At 41.4% G+C, this 23,042-nt stretch overlaps 1 protein-coding gene across 2 annotated transcripts in view; it reads right to left on the reverse strand.

Moving 5' to 3' along the window:
- Positions 1 to 23,042, reverse strand: part of LOC118676976 (limbic system associated membrane protein) — a 649,066-nt gene that overhangs the window by 46,226 nt on the left and 579,798 nt on the right. For both annotated transcript variants that reach the window (XM_036351671.1, XM_036351672.1), the window contains exon 4: positions 4,237 to 4,371. In XM_036351671.1, coding sequence (XP_036207564.1) covers positions 4,237 to 4,371 — 135 coding nt within the window. The remainder of the gene's footprint in view (positions 1 to 4,236; positions 4,372 to 23,042) is intronic.

The following is a 23,042-nucleotide window of genomic DNA, read 5'->3' on the forward strand; positions in this document are numbered from 1 at the left end:
TTCGCATCAGCTGCCTGGCTGCCGGCCGCCATCTTGGCTGGCAGTTAATTTGCATATCTCCCTGATTAGCCAATGGGAAGGGTAGCGGAGTGACAAGAATTCGCATGTTTCTCTTTTATTAGTATATATATATATATATATATATATATATATATATATATATATATATGTATATATATATTCTATCTCACAAAAACAAAAGCAAAGCTTGCTCCTCTGAAAAAATGTAAGGGGAGCTTCAGAAATGTCAGTGTCTCATACCTCCCAGCAACTGTGTTGGATTGGTCATCCCTGAACCCCAGGGTGGCAGCAGAGCTGAGTTCAAAGGGACACAAGCCGAGAAAAGCAGTCATAAAGAGTGACAATGTGCACCTACTGGGAGAGATAGCTATGGGAAGGCAGGAGGTGGGAATATTATCTGGCCATTGGGTGAGGGGAAGACTTCCTGGGGTAGCTTTTGAGAAGAATTTCTCCAGGAATAGGAAGAGTCCAGGGTAGGAAGAGTCCAAATAAAATTAATAGGCTGTATGTATTAGACATTTACTCTGCACTAGATATTATCCTCAGTGTATGGGGCACTAGGATGAGATAGACCCATAAGTGGATCTGCTTTTATTGCACTGTGAGAACTAAAACTGATGGATTACACATGGGACCTGTAACGAGAGGACCGCTGTCCCTAGGGCTGGTATCTGGAAGAAATTAGTAGCTATGCTGTAAGTAAGATATAAGAAACCAGAAGTCCTGCCTGTTGTACAAAATTTTACTAAGCTTATTTAGTTGAAGAGATTTCAGGTCAATAATTTAGCTTCTGTAAACTCCAGGACCTCCTGCCATTTAGAAACTAGATTTTGTGTGTCAAATGGCTATGTGCAATGCCACAGACCAACCGTGAGCAGTATCAAGGGAAGTGAAGGAGAGATTGCAGAATCCAGCTGGTGAGCTACTGTAAACAGGAGAAACTGTTAGGTCTCTCTTGTTTACTGCTCTAGCTTCTCAGTGCCCTGCAATAAATACCTGTTAGCCACTGAGTAAAAGAATCAATAAAATGCTGGTAGGAGATAATTACCAGCACTGGGATTTTTTTTTTTTTATATTGGTACTCAGGACCCGTTTCATTACAATAATCTATTCAGCCATTAATTATCTGAGCCATCCTGATCTCCTGACCTAATTCTAAACCCTGTGTTTTGAAAAGGAAAAGGGGTCAGTTTAAATAATGGGGAGTTTTCATAGTAGGCAAGTTTGGATGGAGTGACAAAGTTGATACTAGATATTTCTCAGTACCACAAGTTTTGCTAGACAGACCTGGTGATGTAATTTAATGTTGGAGACTTCATCTTTTTAATATGATTACATTAAAGTAGAACAAGTTGTGTGAGCAGGGCAAGAGGAACAGTGGCTAGTTGTTATAATGTATTATAAACACTTACAGATGCTACCTCCCTGTCCCCATTTATTCTTAAAAAGTTTTATTGAATTTATTGGGTTGACATTGGTTAATAAAATTATATAGGTTTCAGGTATACAATTCTCTGTATATTGTATTGTGTGTTCAATAACCAAGTCAAGTCTCCTTCCATCACTATTTTTACCCCCTCCTACACTCTCTTCTACCTCCTCTCACTCCCCTTTCCCTGTGATAGTCACCAAACTGTTGTCTGTGTCTATGAGGTTTTTTTCTTTGCTTAATCTCTTCATCCTTTTCACCCAGCCCTGCAACCCTTCTCCCCTCTGACAGCAGTCAGTCTGTTCTCTATCTATGAATCTGTTTCTATTTCTTTAAAATTTATTTGTTCATTAGATTCCACATATGAGTGAAATCATATAGTATTTGTCTTTCTCTGACTGGCTTATTTCACTTAGCGTAATGATCTCCAGGTCTATCCAAGCTGTCGCAAAGGGTAAGGTTTCTTCTTTTTTAAAAACAGCTTATGAAATGTTGGTAAAAAGATGATTCCAAAGGAAACTGATATTTGAATATACTTCCTGATTTGTAACTAACATCATTGGCAAAATTTGGAGAAATGTTAAGAGGGCAGATTGTACCTGTGAGTTTCCACGTACTCATTCAGTAAACATTTACTGTATGTCTGACTAAGCTCATTATACTAGATTTTCATTAAGAGGTATTTTTTTTTTTAAATCTCTAGGTTCTGTCCATAATCTTCTATGGTTCACTCATCACTAGCAAAAGCTCACATTTTCATAAAAGCCTTTTCTTGAAAATTAGCAGTATTTTCTTCTCTCCTAAGTTACACTTTGGGGACAGTCAAAAAGGACCAATGTCAGACTAATTGCACCAATAATTAAAGGGCCAGGCGGCTGGCTTTGATCTGGGGAACCATCTGTAATGCAGACCACTTTGATGTTCCACACAATGGAAGCATAAATATTTTCTATGTACTCCATGATTGGACTTTCAGAAATCTAATTAAGATGAAGGTCAATTAAGAGAAAATAAAATCTTAACTCCAAAAGTCAGAGAAGAGGTGGAAGATGATGGAATAGCTGTGTGTACATAAAAGAAGCTAACTAACCTAATTACAACTTGTATAAACACCCAGAGAAAGTGTCTTTCATGTGGAAAAAAAGGTCCTAAAGCATTTTATGACATTGCGATCATTAATGTGTCTTTGAAACACACCCAGTGCTGGAAAAGAATAGGAATACTGACATTTCAAAACTCTATTACTAAAAAAAAAATTGCAGACAGCTCAGGGATAAAAGCACTTCAGACCTCATCAAATGCAGCCCCTTGCTTCTTGGAAATGAGTGCCATCAATGTCTCTGGTGGAGCTGCAGCTACTGGATTCTAGGCATGCGGTGCAGAAGGCTGCAAGGCTGGAGGAAGGCCCCTGGGTACAGTGCAGCCTGGCATGGCTGGCTCACCTTAGGCAAGTTTCCTCAGCAATCTATGCCTCCGTTTCCAAATTTTAAAGTCAAACCAATAATATTTATCTCATGAGTTTACTGTGAATATTAAATGACAAATGGAAATCCCTCCATCCAGTGCTGCACATTGTAAGTAATAAGAATTGAAAACTCCTCCTTCTCCTCCCCTTTTTCCTAAGAGCATGAGCTTTAGAATCAGACTTGGTCTGTGTCCCTTTCTTCTGTCTGCTGCTCATGTCACCTAGGAAAGGCCATTTTATGTCTTTGGGCTTCAGTGTCTGAAACTCTAACGTGGAATAAATTATATCTACCCTCCCCAGGAATTTATATAGACTCACTGGCACACAGGTAAAGGCATGGAGGATTTAGGATAACAAAAAGTTATCAGCCTAAAGCATACTTTCAAATAGGGGTTGTTTGTATCTGTGTCTTTGTGTCTGTGTGCCTCTGTGTGTTATTTGTGCATATGTGTATATTTCTGTGTATGTAGGGAATATTTGTATATTTCTGTGTATTAAATACAGAGAAGGAAAGAACTGTCGGGACACCTCTTCGTCTCTGTCACGAGTCACAATTGTGTGATGTGAAAATGAATTTGAATGATGTGAAAAATCACTTCTCACTGAAAAAGGTAAACAAATTCTCTTTATTCATTTTTTTTAGGTGACACATGTCATATAGAACCACCCCTCCCCTAATCTTTTGAACTACATCTAAGGATTCTTTCATCTGAGAAGTTCAAAATATGCCCACTTACCTATGCATCTTTGAGAAATCTTTCTTTCTAATGCCCAAAGTAATCTCATACTTTGCAACAAATAGGTAACCAAAATTAACTTATCATGTATCCTAGCCCTCAGGGATACATGGTTTCTGACCACAGTGGCTTGAATTTGTTCCCAAGGCCAATTAGTTAAATAACAGAGGATAAAATATGATCTTGGGTTATCCCCTCTGACAATGCATTAAGGTAAAAGTTCCATTTAAAGCCAATATGAATTGTTGCTTTTTTCCAAAGTGGTCTGACCTTGGTCTCCAGAAAGACTCGCATAGTGATTGCCAGAAATGCTAGCGCTCTCTGTTCATGTTTTCTTAATTCTATAGTCTGAGTAAAAGGCAGAGTGTATTGTTAAATGTATTATGGGTTATATTAAGAGTTGGTCAAGTTGATTTATCAAATTCAAAGGCCAAGTCCTGTCCTTGGATGTGTCGAATGTATAAATGTGCATCCCTGACCAGAGGAACATCTGCTTGAAATGCAATGTTCTTTTGCTAATGGGGTGTTTAGAGCTCATGTCAGGTGGAGGGCCCTGGGCACACAGCGCCTGCTGCCATACTCACAGTTCACAGTGACCTTGACTTGTTTGACATCCGCCGAGGAGACCTCATTGGCTGCTTTGCACTCATATTTGCCTGACTGCTCCCTGGTGATGCCGAGGATCTCCAGATATTCTTCTTCTCCTTCAAATTCTCTTCCTGAGAAACAGAAGTTTGTATGATTGGTTTTTAAAGTTTAACATATGCAGCAGATTGCCTTTTTTTTCTTTAGAAGCAAATAATCTACATGGCTTTTCAATCATCTGACAATGTGCTTTGTCTGAGGTCAACTCCACAGAAACAGACTCCAAGACAAAAAGCCATGTGGGAGTTATTAAAGAGGAAGTCTTCTCAGGAAAACTGGTGGGGAAGTGGGAAGATGGGACCTGGAAAGAAAGAAGCCAAGCTACGGTGTAATGCCAAGTTCACAGAAGGCCAGCTGGCTCCATCCCTTGGGGAGCTCTGGGGATAGCACATGTCCCACTTCCAAGTCATCCTGACCAAGAGGCTAGAAGCTGGATTATATATTCACATCCCTCAGTCATTGGTTCAGGGCTTAGAACAAAGTGGGAGTTGGGGGGAGGTGTACACAAGTTGTAAAGGGCTGACATCATCGATCACACCACACTGCAATGAGCTCTTTCAACCAAGGTTGTGTTAGAAGGAAACATGGCTTTTTTTTTTTTGAGAAACTGCCACTCTTCTCCCCAGTGTATGTAGAATTCTGTTCACAAAGGTCACGTTCAGAACCCTATTTTGCAGTTATGGCTTCCTTGTTCAGTGTGAAACTCCATCAGTCACTAAGACTTCCAGGCCATGGGCCAGATCCATGAGAATGTGCTGCTGATGGTGCATTTTCAGGACCACTGGCTTAAATAGTTGGGATTGACAGGCTTGTTTAATTCCCTTCATGAAGGGAGTGAGGAGATAAATAATGAAGAGGTGGAGGGGGAAGGAAAGGAAAAGGGAACAGAGAAGGTAAAGTAGAAAAGAGGTTGAGCAGGGAGAGCTTGGCCAGAAAGGACCATGGACTTCAAATCTAGCTAAATTAAGCCCACTCACCCCCAAGTTGCAAAACCCCACTGCTGCTTGGGTTACAATAGAGCAGCTGGGCGAGTGCTAAAGAACATAGTTCTGCCATTCCGGTCATCCTAAACTAAATGGTACCAATTAATAGCTCTGCTCAAATGCCACAAGCTGTTTCCCTTTTCTGGAAATTCCCTGATGGCCATATCAACATACCAGACAGCACAGAGACAAATCTATTGTCTAAATATGTCAACTAAGCCTGTTAAGTAGGCTCCCCATAGAACACACAGCCTCTTTGATATCAGTTTATAACACAACTGCTGGGAACACTCCAAACTTAAGTCTTCTGTCAATGTCTCTATTACTAGCTTTGAGGGAACTTTGTAATCCCATTAATAAAAAAAAAGGCAATGGTTATATAAAACTAGAGGCCCGGTGCACAAAAATTTGAGCACTCGGGGAGGGGGGGAGTCCCTCAGCCTGGCCTGTGCCCTCTCGCAGCCTGGGACCCCTCGGGGGATGACCACTTGCTGGCTTAGGCCTGCTCCCCGGGGGATTGGGCCTAAGATGGCAATCAGACATCCCTCTGGCAGCCCGGCAGCCCTCGGGGGATGTCCACTTGCCAGCAGGGAGCAGACCTGAGCTGCAGTCAGACATCCTTAGCGCTGCTGAGGAGGCAGGAGAGGCTCCCACCACCACCACTGTACTGGCAGCCATCAGCCTGGCTTGTGGCTGAGAAGAGCTCCCCCATGTGGGAGCTCACTGACCACCAGAGGGCAGCTCCTGCATTGAGCGTCTGCCCCCTGGTGGTCAGTGTGTGTCATAGTGACCAGTCATTCCCAGTCTTTCTGCTGTGAGGGTCAGTTTGCATATTACCCTTTTACTATATAGGATAGAGGCCTGGTGCATCAGTGGGGGCTGGCTGGTTTGCCCTGAAGGGTGTCCTGGATCAGGGTGGGGGTTCTGTTTGGGTGCCTGGCCAGCCTGGGTGAGGGGCTGATGGCTGTTTGCAGCTGGTCACACCCCCTTCAGGGTGGGGGTCCCCAATGGGGTGCCTGGCCAGTCTGGGTGAGGGGTTGAGGGCCGTTTTCAGGCTGGCGGGTGACTGAAGCTCCCAGCCTCTCCTTTTTTCTTTTTCTTTTTTATTCTGGGATTTATTTACCTTCTATAATTGAAACACTGTTGCCATCACTGGCACTCCCAGCTCTGAGGCTGTGGCCAGCTGAAAGCAGGTATCTGGGGTTTGTTTAGCTTCTATAATTGAAACATTGTTGCTTTTGGGCTCAGAGCCAGGCCGGGGCAGGCGGGGAACCTTGGCTTCCTCCATCACTGGATCAAGCAAGCCTCATGTTCGCTTCACCTGCATGGCTGCCGGCCGCCATCTTTGTTGGCAGTTAATTTGCATATTGCCCTGATTAGCCAATGGGAAGCGTAGTGGATGTATGGTTAATTACCCTTTTTGTCTTTTATTAGATAGGATTATTTGGTTCTGAAGTCCTAAATATTATCTAGCACACACTTCTAGTAAAAAGTGTTTTAGAATACATTTATAAGTATATAGCTGCATATCCTATATAATAAAGTGCTAATATGGTAATTAGACTGGATGGCAGAATGACCTTCTAAAAGGACCTTCCAGATTGACCAGTGGGCAGGGGTTGGGCCGCGGGGCTGTGAGGCAGCTGGGGTGCAAGGGCCGAGCCCCTTGAACAAATTTCATGCATTGGGCCTCTAGTTATTTATAAAAGGCTTTTTTCCCTTCCCTTATGTTTGTTTCCCCTTTTCTTTTCTCCATATTCAAGCAAGTAGTCAGACCTGACTTCATAGGTCACAGAAGTGGAATATGGTAAAAATGGAAACAGAAACCTCTGGAAGGGTAATAGTCCACTATATTGGATTAGATGGACAGGATTTTTGTATCTATGGACTGAGAGTCATGTCAACTAGCTGAGACTAAGAGTCTTCTAGCTAAACATAAATGCCCAGTTGGTGTGGCTCAGTGGCTGAGCGTGACTAAAAGGTCAAGGTTCCGAGTCAGGTCACATGCTTGGGTTGCAGGATCAGTCCCTAGTAGAGGGTGTGTAGGAGGCAGCCAATCAATGATTCTCTCTCATCATTGATGTTTCTCTATCTCCCTTTCTATTCCTCTCTGAAATCAATATATTGTAAAAAATAAAAATAAAAGTAAACATAAATACTCTGAGGACCCATGGCAGCTCTGACTGTTGAAGCCAAAAAGTTGTAACCTCATTAAAAACTGTAGTGCAGAGGGGAAATTGACAGTAAGACATGATTATTGATTTTGAGGATAATGATGTATTGAAATAAAAAAGAGTTAAATACGATTTCAGAATGTTTTAGGATTTCTTTCTTACACCCATCAACCTTATTCCAAAGTGGGTACAGATGTGAGTAAAAGAAAAAAAGAACAAGTATGGTCATCTTAGAAATGGCTAACAACACTGAATTCTTCCCAACTCCTATAAAATACCTAGAAATGGTAATTTATAGGTCCCAAACTTGCATTTTGAATGTCTGATATAAACCAGTTCCAGGAGAGAAAAATATAATTTTAGCAGCAGTACCACCTAAGGCCCTACCAGTTTGGGAAGACAGCACCATAAGAGTAAACATTATGGTGAACTAGAGAAAATAAAACAATATTTATTTGGTTTTGGACCTGGGATTCTTCTACGTCAATGTATTAATAATTTCATTTCTTCCTGATAAGCAGATAATAAAACAGATTCTTACAGGATGGCTTTTCAAACCCACATCTCTAAGAATTTTCTCCATTCCTATCTGAGGATAAAGGGGGAGTTTTCCCTTAAATGCCCCACCCATAAAGCAGGAAGATCATTTTTACTTCTCCCGTGATAACTCATCCACTCTCTGGCTGCCTCCATCACAAGCACACAACATACATAGCTGTTTCAGTAGAGTGAGGAGTCTCAAAGTGCAACTCAAATGCAGGAAAGAGAAACTAGCCTGATGAAAATGTAAACTATTAAATAACATCTTTGAGCCCTCCTTCTTGTCATTCTGCCTTTATCCCTTGCATCCTCTAGTTGAAACTCTTGTACTGCATTTTTTTGTGTGTATAATATGCTATTTTTTTTCCTAAAATTGTTAGATTGAAAATTGACTGGCATCTTATACACGGAAGTCAGCTGAGGGGGGAGCTATGCCCCTGCACAGCTGCCCATACCTTGTCAAACAGGCTTCCTCCAATCATGAGCCTTATTGTTACTGATGTCAGCTGATGCCATAATTGGAGGTGGAGGTGGAAGAGGAGAGTGCACAGATGCAACAGAGACTGGAGTGTTCTGAGCCCATAAAGATGTCAAAAAAATAAAGAGATAAATACTGGTAAGTGATTGTCTTACTCTGCAAAATTCAAACTGAATGTAATCAGCTATGCAAAAGAGCATGGGAATAGAGCTGCGGAGAGACAATCTGGACCTCCTCCCACTGAGTGTATGACCAGACAGTGGAGAAAACAGGAAGAACAACTCCTTAAGATGCCAAAAAGAAGAAGGCCTTAAGAGAAAAACTCAAAATGTTTAAAATATTGATTTCTTTTTTTAAAATATATTTTATTGATTTTTAACAGAGAGGAAGGGAGAGGAATAGAGAATTAGAAACATCGATCAGCTGCCTCCTGCACACCCTCTACTGGGGATGTGCCCGCAACCAAGGTACATGCCCTTGATGGGAATCGAACCTGGACCCTCCAGGCCGTAGGCCGAAGCTCTATCCACTGAGCCAAACCAGTTAGGGCATGATTTCTTAATTTTGTATTGGAAAAGTGGGGGCACCTTAGACACAGAAAAATACGGTACTTCCTAACACCTCATGATAGATGTTTTTACTTGCATCCACAGGGGACTTTGACCACAACATATTGTCTCTCCTATTTCACTTGAGAATTTCTCATTAATCCACTGTGATTTGAGAGGAAATGGGAGCTTTGCTGTTGCTGAAAAGCCAGAGAACCACACTGTAAATTGCTCAGGAACCATGCTTTACTTGTGAAGCCCCATGAACCAGCCCAAGGTTTGACAGGATTAGTTACTCCATACATGTCGAAACACAAACAAAAACTAGAGTCAGGTTCAAGACATCTTATAGCTTAAGAGAACAGAGCTAAGTATTAAAAAGTGGCTAAGTAGTTCTGTAAGAGAAGCTGGTGTATAATTCCACTCCCCTTTCCCCCCCCTCCATTGCTAGTTTTTTTTTATTTTTTGACTTATCATTATTGTTGAAAGTATTACAGATGTCCCTCTTTTCCCCCAACTCCTCCCACCCTTCTTCACCACACTATTGTCTGTGTCCATGAGTTATGCATATATGCATATAAATTCTTTGGTTAATCTCTTCCCTACCCCTCCCTCCCCCCTTCACTCCCTTTTAATGATCCTAATAAGAATACTCTTTTACTGGGAAGGATGGATGTGCTTGGTACTCTGCTCTACAAGGCTGGGTGGGGCACCTCTGGTCATGTCCTGAGGATGTATCTGCTGTGTGCAGTTATTATTTCAGAAAAAGGTGCAGAGACAACAACAGAGCCCCTGGTGGAAACAGAACAACACCATTTCTTTCATCTGAGCAACTGCAATTGCTTGTTTCAAGGCATAGAATGTGTTGTGTTAGTCTTGAGTCACAAAATTCTAAAATGCACTCAGATTCTCTTGTTCCTCACCCTTTGCTCCAAAAGTGTCTGCCTGTACGGGAAACACTTTTTTTTTTTTTTTTTTTTGCATTTTTCAGTTCACTCTGACCAGCTGCTCTTAACCCAAGTGTCCTGTCACCATTTCCTTTCACTCGCTTAGCCTTAAGAAGGCTCTCAGGCCTTAACCTGTGGTTCAGTTCTCTGTGGAATGAAGCCCTGTGGCTACAACTTGGGTTCTTCTCTTGTTCCTATCATTTTCTGCCCTTGTATAAATGTTTACTTGAAATGCAAATTTCAATATTCTGCTGTTTTAAACATCTCAACCTATTTCCACAAGCTTGCTCACATCGCCGAGTGTTATATTTATTCTGGGATCAGTGTTTAGTTTAAATCCCCCTTTGCTTAATGTGCTTTAGTGTCTCCTGGCAAGATGCAGTTACCAGGCTCACTAACTCCTCGTCCCCCTCGGTGTATGCACCTTTCAAACTCCTGTGCATAACATGCTTATCTCTTTAGTAACTGTTTACTTGTACATATTCTTTTAATATTTTGTCATAGAGATAATGGCAAGAGGAAACTTTTCTCTTCTGAGCTTTCGTGACACAGAGGAAATCAGCCAGGAATACTACAATTAGAGTATGCCAGGTGCTGCCTTCCAAGCCAGTGCCGTCAGAGTACTGACTCTGCTTCGGTGAAACTTGTAGAGATCACAGCCAAAATGTTGGTTTGTTTAGATTTCCAAGGTCAAGCAGGAGTTTGTAAGCAAGCAGCTACTTACAACTAAATACATTTTGCCCTGGCTGGTGTGGCTCAGTTGATTGGGCATTGTCCCTGCACTGAAAGGTTGCCTTTTAGATCCCCAGTCAGGGCACATGCCAGGGTTGTAGGCTCTATTCCTGGTGGGGGGCATGCAGGCGGCAGTAGATCAATGTTTTTATCTCATATCGATGTTCTCTCCAGCTCTCATCCTCTCTCTATAAAAAAATCAATAAAATGAAATTCCATGGCACTTCCCTTTCTCACTTTCTCCTGTTCTCTGTCCTTTCTCTTCCTCTCCCCTTCCATCTTCTCTTCTCTTCTTCCCCTTCCCTTCCCCTTCCCCTTCCCCTTCCCTTCCCCTTCCCCTTCCCCTTCCCCTTCCCCTTCCCCTTCCCCTTCCCCTTCCCCTTTCCCTTCCTTTCCCTTCCCTTCCCTTCCCTTCCCTTCCTTCCCTTCCCTTCCCTTCCCTTCCCTTCCCTTCCCTTCCCTCTCTCTCTCCACACATACACACACACACATTCACACACACACAGACACACACACAGCTATTTATTTGCATATAACCTTCCACTCTTTTAGGAAACAACATACAAATTCACTAGCACCCAAATATTTGCTCACTAAATAGAGCAGACCTATTTTTGAAAATTCTCCAGGACATGACAACCAGTCCTTTATTTAAAAAAAAAAAAATTAAGAGCTTACTACCTCAATAATAATTATGGTATTTGTTGTTCTTTTCTTTTATTTGAGATACAACAAATTAAATATAGGAAACTTGTGAAATTTGAGTGTTTTATGACTTTGAAAAGCTAGAATCCCAAAGATTGTTATATGTTAGAAAATTGATGAATCTTTTTTTTAATATTCTGAGAAGAGTCTTATAAATATAATATCTCTGTAGATCATTTTTTCACTGAAAGGAAAATGTGTGTGTTTGAAATGGGGTTGACATTCCCTTTACTCACCTAAATTTGAGTATTTACAAGTAGTGGCTGTAAACACAATAGTTATAAACACAAACACATACAGATTAATGAAAAGCAAACAAGTGGAACTTGTTTTGCAGATTGTGTATGTGTGTGCATGTGTGTGTTTGTGTGGGTCTGTGGTTGAAAGGGGAGTGAAAAGGGTGGATAGAAGCAATCTATAAACTTCTGTCTCTAAAAAGAAAAGAAGATTGTGAATCAATTATGTCATTTGAAGTTGCCTGTGCTAGCTTCAAATGCTATAACAAGTTTCTGTTCTTACGGTACATTTCACGTTTTCCCCCCTAAGGACATACTCAACTGTTCCTGTTTTTATTATTTCCCTACTTCTTCTTCTTATTTTTTTTTGCACTTTACATTCTACACAAACATACTAAAAACAAAATAAAACAAAAAAATGAAGCTAGAGAGAAAGAAAATAAACCTAGAAAAAAAATGCTTGCAATGGGTTTTTATATTTCCTGCCATGTCTTTCCAAATCCTTTGAAGATTTTGTTTCTCAGCTTCACATCCCACCTGAGAGATCCTTTAGATAGAGCAGTGGTTCCCAACCTTTTTTTGGCCATGCCCCATCTAAGCATCTCTAAAATCCTGATGCCCTCCCCCTTTGACTTATAGTTCTTATTATTAAAAAAAAAAACGAACTCCTATTCACATGGAGAACATCCAAAGGGCCATTAACTTGATCTAATAAGCTTCCAAAGAACATGGCATCCATGAAAGAAAAAATAAAAGAACAAAAGTACAGTTGGAGTACTGAGGAAGAAATCACTAAGAAATTGTTAATAATAATATGAAGTGATACAAAAAATAGCAAATAAAGTTTCAAAATGTATAATAGAGAACTGAAATGCATAAATATGTCACAATGTATATTTATATGCTGTATATGAGGTCCCCTAGAACCATAAAAACTGCAAAAAATTCACTGTTAATAAATCGTTCTCAAATTACTCCCCTTAAAAATCAAATTGCCCCCCTGTGGGATGTGTGCTCCACATTGGGAACCACTGCTTTAGAGTTTGATAATGTTTCTGACCAAAGGCTGAATCCACTCTTTATTGCTACCTCTCATCACCCATCAAGGGGGGCATGAAGAGTGAACTGATTCATGATTGAAAGAAGGCAGGTGTTGAGGACAGGCACAATTGCCAAAAGCAGCAATCATAGGAAATTGGGAGACACAGAGAAGAGCAAAGAATGAAGAGAATGGAAGGGGGGGGGGGCAAAGAAGTGACATAATGTAGATAAATTTAAGAAAGAGAAGAACAAAAATGAAAAAAGGAAGTTCTCTAAAGAAAGAGTCATTTGACTATTAAGATATGCGAGCTACGTGGAAGAGAAGGGGTAGGTTACTCTGCTGTAGATCTGCTTCCTGATCAAATAGTAGGACACAACAGGGTGTAAAAACTGGCCCCAGGCCTTCTGCAGCCCCAAAGGGTGGAGTTAGTACCCAGAAACCGGAGGCAAGCACAGTGCCAGGAAAGATCCACAAATGGCTTTGGCTCTACGAATAAGCATGGGCCAAATGAAGGACGCCCTGGCATTATTTTCCTGGCATCCAAAGAGATTCAATTCATTATTGCATTTTTCCTTCCACATACAAAAATCAGCAAGCTGACAGAGTTTGAGCTCAGCAACCCACTGGAGGCTGCCATCCACACATCCTTTCCAGTCGTGGGCCATGGCATTTTGTTATTGTAGTAACACCTAACCGTTACCACTTACTTGGTGTCAGTATTTAGAAACTGTTCTGCCCTTCCAAATGCTAGGCTGGAAAACAGGACCCCCTGTGTTTGGTTCTCTGAAGAGCAATTATATTGATAATAGCTATCACTCCATTGTAGGGGCCACATCTGGTTTTGCTCATCACTGTACCCCATTGTGCAGCACAATGTTGGATGCTGGTATGTTCCATAAACATTGCAGAATGACTGTTGAATGAGTTACCACTTAAATAAACATGGTCTAGGCACTGTGATGGGTGACTTGAATATTTCCTTATTTAATTCACAGTACTGTTAAGATTGCTTAAAGACAAAGAAACACAGGAACCCGTTTAAGGTAGGCCCTTAAGGAATGTGCCCACGTTGATAATGTTACTAAGGGAGAGCCGAGGTTTGAACGAGGTCTGTGAACTTTTGAAGCCCATGATCCTAAGGAGGCATGACGACTTTCATCATTAGAATGCCAGGAGGTACTAGAGTTGGCTGAGCTCTTAGCCCTCAGAATCTGCTCGATTTCTGTTTCTGAGTATACCAGGAAGTCAAGAACAGGACAGTTGGGGCATTTCCAAAGCAAAGAAGCTCAGTTATAGACAGCCATCAGCTTTGAAGTTTGTACTCTTCACTTAATTTCTTTATTGAGAAAATCAAATAAAGCAATAAGCAAGAAAAAAAGTTGGTATTTAAAAGTTTAGTCCCACCCACTTATTTACAGAGCCACCCCTGGGAAACAACAATATAAAGCATTGATACACATAAATGCCAGCAGCCAGCAAAGGAGCTACAGGAGCAGTGTAGAGTGGACTTATATTAGGAAAGACTTCCTGGGAGAAGTGAGTTTTCAGGAAGTTGAAAATCACCAGGAGAGAGAATCAGAGTTGCCTAGTTGTGAGAGGGTGTGGCAGGCTGGAATGCCAGCCTGAAATAGAGCTCCCTGCACAGGAGAGATAAGCAGTGAGGGGACAGCGGGACATACTCTAGGGTGGGAGAGGTGGTGTGAAGACTGAATTTGCTGTGTTCAGTACCTTTGCATCTCAATAATGGTACAGTGAAACCATTCAGCATCCACAAAGTACTGAGTAAAATTGACATCTTGTATAACATCCTTCCCTCTCTCCTCCCTCCCTTTCTGCCTTCCTTTTCTGGAGTCAACATGTATAAGCAGGGAATCCCATGGAAATTCTATTTGTTTAAAGTCCTTTCTGTATCAACACCAGAGACTCTGGGTGAGAATTTATTGGCACTGAGACCTAACATGTACTGTGATACGCCATCCTGTGACTTGCTGTGAAAGTGAAGATGGTTCTTCAAGGATGTCCAATAGTCCTCATCAGTCCTGAGCAACAGACAGTGGCTACCCAGGGCATGATGCTGAGAGAGACTCTGAGGTAGAGCCTGGGCTCAATGGGAAAGAGGCACAATGTCTGTGAAAGCAGAGGGAGTGTGCGCCCCACACTAGGACCCTCACCGCCCTGGGGTCTCCTGTAGTACACTTGAGTTTTCTTGGGTATGCAGAAATCTATTCTAAATGCAGTGTGTAGGTTTAAAGCTAGTGTCTTTCTGGGTTTGAATGCTGTTGGTACTTCTAAGGCAATTAGAAAGGAGTGTTTATTTTCGAGTGGAGATAATGAGCTTGACTCTTGATGTGGTTGGTATCAGTTTTTCTTAGAACATCCCGGGGAGCACATTCGATAGGCACTCAGAAATATGGAGTTGCTAAGAAACTGGGGTTAAATATGGATTAACTGTTTAATATATGTACTGATGGTCATTCAAACATGGTAGTAGGGACTGCAGAACATTTGTGTGATGTAGCATGATGTCACAGGGCAAGGGCTCACTGTCTCTCTTCATTTTTATTACTTCAGGGGTGTGGGGAAGAAGAGGCCAAGAGTTAAAACTGTAAAAAGAAATACCTAGAAGACTCCTTTGCAATACAATAGAAGTGAAAACTCCTGCAGCTGTTGATTATTTTCTAGACTGTTTCCTAAGAAGGGGGTAGGGCAGAACAAAGAATCACTAGTCTGAGAGAGCAACAACCAGGATCTTTCACCATTGTTGTCAGAACCATAGGGGTATTCCACTACCTGTCATTAGCCATTCTGCTTTGGCTAAGGATTAAATATCAAGGGGTATGAGACCAGCAGTTGCTGTTTTCAAAAGTCATATAAATCAATTCACATTTTGTAAGCGAATGTGTTAAGCTCAGCAGGGCGATTTGCACCGTGGAAGGATTGGCTGGTACAGTTTTGTGGCTGCCACAGTAGCCTTTAAAGGTAATTAAAACAAAGCAGGTGATAACCCCATCTTGCCCTTAGCCCTTTCCTTCCAGGCTCAGATGCTGCAGTGACCTTAATTGGACTCACCCCCAAATCCCAGCCTCACTTCTTCGCTAGACTCACTGCTGAAGGAGCTATTCAATCCAATTTAGAAAACTGTTCTCGCTTAAAGTCAATAAATAAGTAATGAAGAGAAAAGTGGGAGTAAGGTGGGGGGCGGAGGGGAAGCCAGAAAAGGAAATGGTTTGAGCATGAGCTAAAGTGATAGTCTTAGAATGTTCCCATTTAACAGAAGGTGGGCAGCCTTCTGTTGCTCAGGGATCAACACATATAGTAATAGGAAGGAGTCCAACAACTTGCTTCTTGTTCTTAGACCCAAATGAATGAATCAATCACCACCATCAACTCTCAGTTTGGATGGCGGCCCTCTGTATACCAGCACCCCTCCATCCTGGCCCTGGGTGTTCTGAGCTTTCTGTGAAGCAGACGGATGTCAGTGGGAGTGAAGGTCCCAGCTGCAGTGTTGGGAGTACACATCCGGGGGGAGTGGGAGAGACCAAAAGGAGCTCATGTCTGCTCTAGAAGTCAGTCCTCTCCCGGGCTGGGCTACACGCCCCTGGAAGGCTGCAAGGCCAGTGGGCCAAAGCTTAATAGGAAAACAGCAGCGATTTGTCTCCACTGCTATTTATGTTTCAAGAGCATGACAGGCTGTCAGTACAAGTGAGGGTCGCTAAATTTACTGCCTTTCAGATTACTGCCACAGTCTCTGCCTTGACAAGTCACTTCATTTAAAAAGCACCCCATGAGGATGTTTCCTCTATTTCTTTTTAAATAAAAACAAAGGCAGGGGGAAAGGGCCACCACAGAGGTTTAGTTTAAAATGAAGGAAGCCCACAAAACTGTCTTAGCCTGATTGGGGGAGGGGGACTTCTTTCACAAATCCTCTCGAATTAAAGTGGCAAGTGAGGGAAAGGGGTACCCCGAAGTTCTTGGTTTGACTGATTTGTGGGCTGGATGGTATTTTTATGGGGGTGGTGCTGGAGGTAATAAAATGAGTTTTTATATCTGTTGACTTTGAATGCTTCAAGGACATTCAAGTGGAGATTCCTTTTAAACAACTGAATATAAATGAAGAATAAAGCTACTTTTTTTTTTTTTTTACTTTTTATTTTCTTAACTATTCATTTATTTTCTGAGGTCTTTATAGACTGAAGAAATTATAGACAAGAAGAATAAATTAGCCAATTAGGGGCATAGAGTTGAGGTATCTCCAAATGTCAAATAAGATTAATAATTCAATATATAATTTTTTAATGTAAAAAGACCTAATACTTAAAATATACATTTAAATCGACTGATCTGAACAGTAGAACATGGCTTCTGAGTCCCATTATAAACAGTAATTTGACAAATATCAATTTGTGGCAGCCAATAATTTAAACAGGAAATACAAGAAACAGAGGGAGTAGGAACAGATATTATTCCTATATCTTATAAAAGTTGCATTCTCATCAGGGATAAGTGCAGTTAAACGGCTCTAGAGGGCCTTGCCTTCTTTCCTGTGAGAGCAAAATGGATTAAAGGACTTGGGAATTACACTTGAACTTTGTCTAATAGTTTCTATTTAAAACTATTAATCATATTTCCTCAATGATTTTAAATTCTAATCCTATTTACAACTTGGTTTGTTTCTTGATTCTGTTTATTCCTGGACCAGTCTCTTATGATTTTAATTACATTAGCTTTTTTAATAGTTTTAAATTAAGGATATGAATAGTTATTTTTCAGCATTTTTTCTGATTGGTTCCATTTTTTTTTTCCAGATGAACTTTAGAATTATCTTCTGAATCAAACAAAAACAAATATCTGGTCCTTTGACCAGGTTTATATTGGATTTAGAGATTAATTTAGAGAGATCTAGCTTTACAATCTTGATTCCTTCTATCCAAGAGTAAGATATTACATTTAGGTGTCCATTATTCATCCATCAATTGTTTATTTTTTTCCTAATTCCTGAGAATATGCAGTAAGCTTATTCTAATATATTTTATATTTTCTTATTTTTAATGAATAGGGTCCTTTTATAAGCATGTCAAACTGGCGGCCGGCAGGCCACATGCCACATTTATTTAACTTGTCATATTTAGAAAAAAAACAACAGTTTTGCATGCCAGTTCTCTAATTAGCTAGCTATTGAATCATCTTTTTCTTTTATTCCAGCTAAAATGGTGTGGAAATAATGGGCTATCCTATCTTTTTAAAATCAAACCCTTACTTTATTCACTAAAACAAATTTAGAAGGATCAAATGATTTCAAATTAAAATTTAAACTGTAAAAGTACTAAAAGAAAATAAAACAGTTTGATAATAGTGCAAAGGGGAATATCTTTCTAAGAAAGTCATGAAACATAGGAGCATTAAAAAAAATAGATTGGTTTGACTATATAAAAAGTAAAAATTTTTCCACAGTAGAAAATCATCATCCCCAAAGTCAATACATAAGTGACAAGATGAAAAATGTACTTATAATATACATGACAAAATAGCCAAAATCCTTAAAAAGTTGATTTTTCAGTCAGTAGGCTGGTCCAACCATTTTGGGAGAGAGTTTGACAATATCTACTAAAGCTGAGAATGTGTGCTGTGATGCTCACAGAAGCATCAGAAACACCCACATTGTGTCAGGGTAAATAAATGGTTACACATTGATTTAATAGAACACCATGAAGAAAGAAAATGAATAGGTGGCCGCTAAAAGTGGCAACATGGGCAATCTCCTAAACATAAAGTTTGTGAAGTAAATAAAACAGAATAAATAAAGTATAAATGGAGTTGCTAAGAAACTGGGGTTAAATGTGGATAAAGTATAAATTTCATCATCTGAAAATTATAGACAAGCAAAACTAATCTTTGTTTTCCAGGAATGCTATATAGTTGAAAAAGTAAAAAGCCAAGCAAGAAAATGATTGTCTTAAAATATTTAGCTTTGTTATACTTAGCACTTATCAAGTGTTAACTATGTGTCATACTTTTTATAAAAATGTACTCACTTAAAAATTAATTCATGTAATGTAATGAGAACTAGTCATAAACATATATATTGATTATATAGAATACTATATATAGAATACTATGTATAGAATATGTGCATTTGTGTGTGTATACAATAAATGCACATATTCTATAATCTCCTTTGTGTTTGAAAGTTGTGTACACACATAAAGGCACATATTCGTATCTATGCTTTTTAACACACTTGATATATATTGGACAATATTAGTAACAGTCATGCTTCTGAATTATGGAATCAGAGTGTCAGAAGTGTGTGGTCAGGGAATTTTCCTTCATTTTATGCTTTCCTATACTACTTGAATTTTTGACTCAGATCATATATTTTATATTAGAAGTTTTTTAAAAATGAAATTGGATTTAATACTTTCAGTACAGGGGAAAGACATACCCAGCCTTGTGGCTGTATCCTCAGGGCAGGTTTCTCATAATGAATAAGAAAATCTCAGAGATGTTTCTATTTCTGGCATAAGGAAAGAAGAATTAATAGAGAAATAAGACACCAAAAACGTAATGACAGAAGGAATAGTATCAAGGAAGTTGACATTATATAAAATCATAAAAATTCTCTAATTGGCTGGATAATATGGAGTTTTAATGACTGTATGTGGGCATTGTCTCTTTTACCCTACCTCCTGTAGTGTTCAAATGTGGCCATTAAAGAATTGTGACCTACAGGCTCAGCCCACTCAGCCCTGAAGCAGTGAGACTTGAGCCTGTTGAGAGGGGTCTGGACATAAGAGTGCTGATCCTGAAGGTGGAGGTATCTATATGCATACTCAGTTGCCTTTTCTCAGTTCCGACTCTCCAGCCTTTGGCACTAGTTTGCTTGAATGCTCTTCAGTTCTTATCACTGGCACTCAGATTGCACTCTGGTCCCCAGATGCAGCTAAAATTGGGCTGCATCATGAACTTGATTCATCATCCAGTTGTCAGTATCTCCCTTCCTCCAAGGCTGAAGTCTCCATGCTGAGTTTCTATCACTGATTAATAGTCTACTAGCCTTGATACACACCATTATCCAGAAATCTGTGCCCTACTATTGTCATAGCCCTTTGCATCTGCATATTCTAAAAATGATCCCAACTTGAGTTTCTTTAATGATATGAACTATGAGTCCTCCAGGAAAGAGGAGGAGACCTGAGATGTGCATAGACAGAATTCATCATCTGCCCTAACAGGTTTGGCTCAGCGGACAGAGCATCGTCCTGCGCACTCAAGGGTCCCAGGTTCAATTCCAGTCAAGAGCATGTACCTTGGTTGCGGGCACATCCCCAGTGGGGAGTGTGCAGGAGGCAGCTGATCAATGTTTCTCTCTCATTGATGTTTCTAACTCTCTATCCCTATTCCTTCCTCTCTGTAAAAAAATCAATAAAATATATTTTACAAAAAGAAAGAATTCATCATCTGTCTTAGTTTGTTTTTCCTGTTATACTCCATTAGCCCATTCAACACTCAGCTTATCTTCCTTTCTTACAGGGAACTTCTAAGTTTGCTAGTGGCTTACGCCACCCACAGCTTAACAGGCAAAAACTACAAAATTTTTCCCTAAGAGTATACAAGTAATAGGGTCTATATGGAGAGATCAGGTGATAACTAATACCTGTCATACAAAAATACCAGGCTCAGTATTTCTCCCACATTATATAGCACAGAACTTTGTATCTCAAACAAGCACTTCAATGTACTCAATCGTCTGTTTATATCAGACAACTCCCAGGCCTGTGTTGAAGCTGTTTTGTCTTGTTCTAGGCAGCTGGTCAGTCTGCCTACAAACTCTGTCCCATCACATCCCGTACCTACCATGTAAGGATCTCACTGCAATCACACGGAATAACTGTCCAGGGATTCAATTGCTAATGGATTTCAACCTAGGATTGTCAAGTGCTTGTTTAAGACATTTGATAGTTATAAGGCATGTTGTTATGAACTGAATGTTTGTGTTTCACCAAATTCATATATTGAAATCCTACCCCAATGTGATAATAATAGAAGATGGGGTCTTTGAGAAATGATGAGGTCATGAGAGCAGAGCCCTCATGAATGGCAGTAGTGCCCTTACAAAAGAAACCCCAGAGCCCTTGCTGGTGTGGCTCAGTTGGTTCAGTATAGACCCATGCACTGAGAAGTCGCTGGTTCGATTCTGAGTCAGGGCACATGGTTGGGTTGCAGCCTCCATCCTCAGTAGGGGGCATGCAGGAGGCAGCTGATGGATGGTTCTCTCTCTCTCTCTCTCTCTCTCTCTCTCTCTCTCTCTCCCTTCCTCTCTCTCTAAAAATCAATAAAAATATATTTAAGAGACCCCAGAGAGCCCTCTCTCAGCCCTTTTGCCAGGTGGGACATAGGGGAAACATGGCCATCTATGAACCAGGAAGCAGGCTCTCACCATACACGGAATCTGCTGGTGCCTTTACCTCACACTTCTCAGTTTCCAGAACTGTGAGAAATAAGTGTTTGTTGTTTAAGTCACCAGTCTATGGGACTTTGTTATAGCAACCCAAACTGATTAAGACAGCATATCTACTCAGTATGCTACTATCCGTTTATTTAACCCTTTTCAGTCCAACGTGGAGGCTGACTCGACAGACCAGGCGCTAGGAGCAGGTCCAACATCGAGGCTGAGGTCGACACCGCAAACCAGTTCAACATTCAATCTCGTCAATTAATTTGGACCAGGCTGTTTGAATTCCAAAAATAAAATTGGACTGCAAAGGGTTAAGAGTCTCTGGAGTCCATCCAAGGATCACATATTTAGAGCAAGCCACTTGGACCATAATTATTTGTGTATGTCTTAGAAATGGCTTTGCTGAAGTGAGACCACAGGCTTTTGTATAAAGACTACAAAAATTACCCCTTTGAACACTTATCTACACTAGTAATTTTCTATCCACACTAATAAAAGACAAAGATGCTAATTGACCGTACCTTTGCAATGCCCCAAGCCATGCCCACCAGCCAATCAGAGTGACTATATGCAAATTAACCCACCCAAGATGGCAGCCGGCAGCCACGGAGCTGGAGCAAGCAGGAGGCTTGGTTGCCTGGGCAATGGAGGAAGCCAAGCTTCCCGCCTGCAGAGAGCTGGCTGTAGCCTCCGCTCATGGCAACAAAGTTTCAATTATAGAAGACAAATAAGTCCCAGATACCTGCTTCCAGCCAGCCTCCACTGGGACCTTTGGTGGTTGGGGGCTGTGGCCAGCCTTCAAACAGCCATCAGCCCCTCACCCAGATTGGCCAGGCACCCCAGCAGGACCCCCCACCCTGAAGGGGCTGTGGCCAGCCTGCAAACGACCCTCAGCCCCTCACCCAGGATGGCCAGGCACCTGAGTGGGGACCCCCACACTGAAGGGGCTGTGGCCAGCCAGCAAACTGACATCAGCTACTCACCAGGCTGGCCAGGCACCCCAAGGAGGACCCCCCCATCTTGAAGGGGCTGTGGCCAGCCTGCAAACAGCCATCAGCCCTTCACCCAGGCTGACCAGGCACCCCAGCAGGGACCCCCACCCTGAAGGGGCTGTGGCCAGCCTGCAAACAGCCATCAGTCCCTCACCCAGTCTGGCCAGGCACTTCTATATAATAAAAGAGTAATATGAAAATTGATCCTAACAGCAGAATGACTGGGAATCACTGGTCACTATGACACACACTGACCACCAGGGGGCAGACGCTCAATGCAGGAGCTGCCCCCTGGTGGTCAGTGCGCTCCCACATGGGGAGCTCTGCTCAGCCACAAGCCAGGCTGACGCCTTCCAGTACAGCGGTGGTAGTGGGAGCCTCTCCCGCCTTCTCAGCAGTGCTAAGGATGTCTGACTGCAGCTTAGGCCTGCTCCCCGCTGGCAAGTGGACATCCCCCAAGGGCTCCCGGGCTGCCAGAGGGATGTCTGACTGCCAGCTTAGGCCCCATCCCCCATGGTGCGGGTCTAAGCCAGCAGGTGGTCATCCCCCGAGGGGTCCCAGACTGCGAGAGGGCACAGGCCAGGCTGAGCCCCCCCCCCCCCGAGTGCACAAATTTTTGTGCACTGGGCTTCTCATGTATTTCATAAACTTCAAACTACATTACTCAATATCCTTCATAAATAAATTCTATGCCTCAGATATTTGCAGAAAATAAAGTCTCCTCAGATGGATATTTAAATTCATACTATTATTTTCCCAAATAAAAAACAACAACTATGTGAATTAATTTCCCTCTTTGTTTTCACTTTAGAAAAAGTATGCAAATATTGTGCTCAGATATGGTGATCAGCTTATCTCAGGTTCCTGTCAGCATCTATTCCAGTGTTTCTCAAAGTGTCACCTATATAAGGAT

Source organism: Myotis myotis, unplaced genomic scaffold, assembly GCF_014108235.1.
Source record: "Myotis myotis isolate mMyoMyo1 unplaced genomic scaffold, mMyoMyo1.p scaffold_m19_p_2, whole genome shotgun sequence".
In the NCBI taxonomy this organism is placed as follows: domain Eukaryota; kingdom Metazoa; phylum Chordata; class Mammalia; order Chiroptera; family Vespertilionidae; genus Myotis; species Myotis myotis.